We start from the raw sequence: 5,571 nt of genomic DNA on the forward strand, positions 1-5,571 counted from the left end.
AGGTCTATCCGCCATCTCATAATTTTTTCATTCTTAATTTTCCCGTTATTTTTCCCATCAAACATGAATGCCACGGATCGTTGGTCCGTAACGAGCGTGAAGTGGTTTCCCAGTAAATAATGTCTCCATTTACGCAGCGCTTCGACGATGGCGTACGCCTCCTTCTCTATTGCCGAGTGTCTCTGCTCGCTTCCAGAGAGAGTTCTCGAGAAGAACGCGACCGGCCGCCCAGACTGATTAAGCGTAGCAGCTATCCCGTGATCTGAAGCATCTGTTTCCACCACGAAGGGCACCGAGCTATCGATCGATAATACCACGGAATTACTGATATCGTCTTTGAGGTTGTGGAAAGCTGTTACAACAGCGGCATCTGGTGGGAAGTTTTTGCAATGCACTAGGGGATGTATTTTCTCGGAGTATTGCGAAATCCATCTTGCATAGTAAGCGAACATGCCGATCACCCGGCGCATTTTCTGCAGGTCCTGAGGTGGGGGTAGCTCACGAAGTGGGCGCAATCGTTCAGGATCAGGCTTAATCGTGCCGTCGGCTATCGTGTAGCCGAGAAGGTCAATTGACCTTGCCGAGAATACGCATTTCTCGTAGTTGAGAGTCAGATTATATTTTCTAGCAATGCTCAAGAATCTGTCCAGATTCCTATCATGTTCCCCCTGATCCCTACCGCACACTGTGACATTGTCCACGTAAACAAAAGTGTCTTTGAGGTTTTCATCTGAGATGATGTCGTCCATAACCCGTTGGAAGCAAGCTACTCCATTCGTGACGCCAAATGGAATCCTGAATTGGAAGAGGCGCCTACCTGCCTGGAATGCGGTGTAAGGTTTGTCTTCCTCTCGGATGGGAATTTGATGATAGGCGCTTCGCAAATCGATGGTGCTGAATATCTTATAATTGGCCACGTGTTCGACCATCTCGTCTATGCGCGGCAGGGGGTAGGCGTCGAGTTGGGTGAAGCGATTGACCGTTTGGGAATAATCGACAACCATTCGTTTCTTATGGTTCTGGCTGCTGGTCACCAACACCTGTGCGCGCCATGGCGAATCGCTCGGTTCTATAATTCCTTCTTCCAGTAATCGCTTGGTTTCTGAAGTGATGAAATTCATGTCAGCAGTGGTATATCGCCGCGATTTGATCGCTATCGGTTTGCAGACCGGCGACAAGTTAGCGAACAGCTGGGGGGACGTTACCTCTGCGGTGGTCAAAGCATTTAAAATTAGACGAGGTTTGCTTCCTCCAAAGGGTATTTCGACGCTCGTGTGCTGCTGGAGGACATTATGACCCAGTATTACGTCTGCGCATAAATCACGAAGCACCAGTACCCTTACATCCCGATGCGTGTACCCTTTTACGTCCAATTCAACATTGCAGTACCCTCGTACGCGGGACTGTAGTGATGTGGCGGCCATGCATACCGTATTGTCTGTCGGGTGGATTTTCCATTTCCTGTCCTTCACTAGCGAGCTGTTGACGAAACTTTCAGAGCTGCCGGTATCAATCAGAGCCTCAGCCATATGCCCGTTAATTCGTACGTTGATGATAGCCTTGGATAGATTCCCCGGGGAGGCTGCAGTTAGTTTCTTTTGCGAGTAGAGAGCCGCAGAAGTGGGTTTATTTCTCCTTAGAGCAGATTTACATACCCTGGCATAATGCCCTTTCTTGTCACAATTCATGCATGTGGCATCTCTGGCGGGGCATTTGTGGCGGGGTGTCTTTTGTACCCACAAAAGAAGCATTTACCAACCGGAGCAGTTGCTGAGGAGTTTGACGTGGTCTGGGTATCCGGCTCCTCGGGTTTTTCTCCATCCCCTGTGTCAGGCTGTGTCTGTGTCTGTGGGGTTCCTTGAGTTTCCAGCGTAGCGGCGTTCATTAGCAGCATCGGTGTCCCAAATGACTCAGATTGCTGCTGAGCCGTATCCATCGCTCGAGCCTGATCGACTACCTTTTCAAGAGTGGGTTGCGCTTTCTCTAGTAAGCGTTGCCGTATGTGGGCTGATCTAAGTCCTTGGATAAATGCCTCCCGGGTCGCTTCATTTCGGTGTTCCTCGGCGTTTACGGCCCGGAAGCTGCCGTCTTTTCCCAGCTGTTTCAGAGCTTGCAGGAACTGATCGATTGTCTCCCCGGCTGCTTGCTTGCATGTGTTGAGAAGATGTCGTATGTATACCTCGTTCTTGCGCTTCACGTAGAGCGCCTGCAGCACGTCAATCGCTGCTTCGTAGGTGTCACACTCCGAGAAGAGCCTGTATACGCTGGGCGAGACATGATTCACAAGGGCGGCCAATTTGTCAGCTCCCTCTTCGATGATGGTCAGATAGTGTGAGAAGGAACGGAACCAATGCGACCATTTCATTTCTGAGTCAGTCGCGTTTGGGTCTGCGTCGAACCTCTCTGGTTTGTAGATCTTGTCCATCGTTGGTTGAGAGAGCCGAGAAAACCAAATGGAATAAATTGAAATGAAGACGAGAGAAGAACCTTCAGAGTGTAGGCTTTATTCCATTTGATTGGAGCCGCTTCTACGGGCACACCAGGGAATACAGACGCAGCAAGGAGTGCATAAGCAGCAAGGTATACACGCGCAACTAATCACCGCAAAATAAATCAGTATTATATATAAATCAGTATTCTCACCATTCAATGAGCACCAAGTGAATCGCCGACATAAAACGACAATGCCCCTGGGACAATCCCCCCGACCGAGCCGAACCTCAGCTTTATCTCTTCTGTGCTCGAGCCGGGCAACATGTGATCACACGTCACGACCTTCAATTCACCACACAGGTACAAGTACAAAGTACTGTTAAACTACAGGTACAAGTACAAAGTACTGTTAAACTACAGGTACAAGTACAAAGTACTGTTAAACTACAGGTACAAGTACAAAGTACTGTTAAACTACAGGTACAAGTACAAAGTACTGTTAAACTACAGGTACAAGTACAAAGTACTGTTAAACTACAGGTACAAGTACAAAGTACTGTTAAACTACAGGTACAAGTACAAAGTACTGTTAAACTACAGGTACAAGTACAAAGTACTGTTAAACTTCAGGTACAAGTACAAAGTACTGCAAAAGGACGGTCAAAGATTTTGTTTTGTTTTATATATCAGGACATTGTGTCTGATTAGTTCCATTATTTTCAATGTCGATGGACATCCATAACCGAATCACTCATATCCTGTTGCAGCTCTTCCAACGGCCGGAGAGGGGAGGGGGGAAGGGGAGGGGGAAGGGGAGGGGAAGGGGAGGGGAAGGGGAGGGGGAAAGGGAGGGGGAAGGGGAGGGGGAAAGGGAGGGGGAAAGGGGAGGGGAGGGGGAAGGGAGGGGGAAGAGGAGGGGAAGGGGAGGAGAGGGGGAAGGGAGGGGGAAGAGGAGGGGAAGGGGAGGAGAGGGGGAAGGGGAGGAGAGGGGAAGGGGAGGGGGGAAGAGGAGGGGGAAGGGGAGGGGAGGGGTAAGGGGGTAAGGGGGAAGAGCGGGATTCTTCACGTGATCGACATGAGAACAAGCGCAGGACGTGGACCCCAAAGAGCGATCGTCCCGGGGGTTAAAAACATCATTTTATTTATTATTTTTTTAATGTGTTCGGTGATCCAATAATCCGCCTCCAAACGCTTTCATCACAAGAGACAAGGTTGGTGCGGACGCTCCACATTCACGTTACCCTAATTGCCCACGGTTTCATGGCGTGCCTCGCCATGTTTCTGCCCAATTTAATTACCGCGAGGCAGATGAAAGGGGCGAAAATAATAGTTAATTCGCCGCTTACCCCGAAGCGTGTGCTTCCCGCGCAATTGCTTGAGAGTGGACTCGAAAAAAAGACAGGAAAACGTGACGTCACAGAAAAAAATGAATGACATAATTGAAAAGAGCAAATGGAGGTTTTTTTTTTTGATTTATTTCCTGAAGTGAACACATAATCATAGCCTCGCGTTTCACTCTCAACTGAGTGGGTTACGAGAAGCCGCATTAAAGGCGCCAAAATAATCATGAACTGCCTCAAGCAGACGTTCTGACTGAACCTTTGCCAAGGTCACGTGTCTGGAGGTAACTCCCCAATGGAGGCGCTGAAGCGATTCCCCTCAGCCCTCACACAAAAAGCGCTTGGTCACCCCGCGCACCTCCTTTCTCATGTTAATGCGACGCTCCCCGCGCGTGATCACGTCTCTGAAAGAGCGCGGGGAGCCGACAGCGAGCTCGGGAGGAGAGCCGAGGCGGTGAGAGCGGGAATATTGGAGCTGGCAGCTTCCCTCTCGCTCGGCGCTCCACCCGCTAATTGAAATCACTCGGAGCAAACATGATGGCACGTGACAGGCGCGCAATCAGCGAGTTGCAGACGTGGCCACGCCCATCATCATCTTCCAATCAGCGCGTGGGAAATAGCGCGTTTTACATCCCTTCGGACGCCCCAGGAATCCTGAAGAGATAATGGTGATGCCATGCAAAAAAAAATGCGGGATTCAAGAGGAGGAACGATAGGTGAAAAGTGGTTAATCACCAAAACACTCACAGCACCGCTAGTAAATCTAAAAACCATCTCCAGCAATTGTACATGACTTCTCCAACAACCATAAATATCATCAAAGCTTGTTTTGTGGTCAGCCGCAGGAGGTTGTTTGGTTATAATGCCTTTCACAAACCGGCCGGCCAAGTCTGACATCTGCTTGAAGTTGGTTCGGGCAGCGCTTTGGAATTTGTTCAGGGTGCCGGCGATAACTCGCCAACTCTTCATCAAAAGAAACTGTGGGGTTTTAACGTCGACGAGCTGTTGCAAGCAGATGGGTCCCCGGTTTAATGTCCACCCGAGGGACGGCACGCTGTGTCACGCAATGTCCTTCCTGCGATGTTCGAGTCGGGTTGGGGGTTCGACCCACCGCACGAGACAGCTCAAAGGATAATATGTTGCAAAAGAAGAATCCACATCCTCATCGAGGACGCAGCCACCAACCCCACCTGAAAAATATTTCTCGATTTTACAATTAAATAAATAACATTTAGAAGAATACTTCAAAGAATTGTGTGTTCGTTGTGGAGAAATAAATAATTCAAAGAGGAATGTGCGGCGTGGAGATGGTAAATGTCTAAAAATAAATAAATAATTCAACGAGGTATGAGCATAGTGGAGATTGTAAAGTGTACATATATATATATATATGTATATGTATATATATATATGTATATATATATATATACATATATATATATATATATATATATATATACATATATATATATATGTATATGTATATATATATATATATGTATATATATATATATATATATATATATATATATATATATATATGTATATATATATATATATGTATATATATATATATATATATGTATATATATATATATATATATATATATATGTATATATATATATATATATATATGTATATATATATATATATATATATATATATATATATATATATATATATGTATATATATATATATATATATATATATATATATATATATATATATATATATATATATATATATATATATATATATATATATATATATATATATATATATATATATATATATAT

The 5,571-nt window shown here is 45.6% G+C and overlaps 1 protein-coding gene across 1 annotated transcript; it reads right to left on the reverse strand.

Moving 5' to 3' along the window:
- Positions 1–482: 482 nt before the first annotated feature.
- LOC147024440 (uncharacterized) lies at positions 483–2,781 on the reverse strand. The gene is made up of 2 exons (XM_085884382.1): positions 2,644–2,781; positions 483–2,528 (listed from the first exon to the last, which is right to left on the reverse strand). The coding sequence occupies exon 2, from the start codon at positions 2,423–2,425 to the stop codon at positions 1,685–1,687; it is 741 nt and encodes a 246-aa protein (XP_085740508.1). The 5' UTR covers positions 2,426–2,528; positions 2,644–2,781; the 3' UTR covers positions 483–1,684.
- Positions 2,782–5,571: the final 2,790 nt, after the last annotated feature.

The sequence above is a fragment of the Eptatretus burgeri genome, chromosome 6 (assembly GCF_056783735.1).
Source record: "Eptatretus burgeri isolate ZD-2024b chromosome 6, Ebu_testis_v1, whole genome shotgun sequence".
Lineage (NCBI taxonomy): Eukaryota > Metazoa > Chordata > Myxini > Myxiniformes > Myxinidae > Eptatretus > Eptatretus burgeri.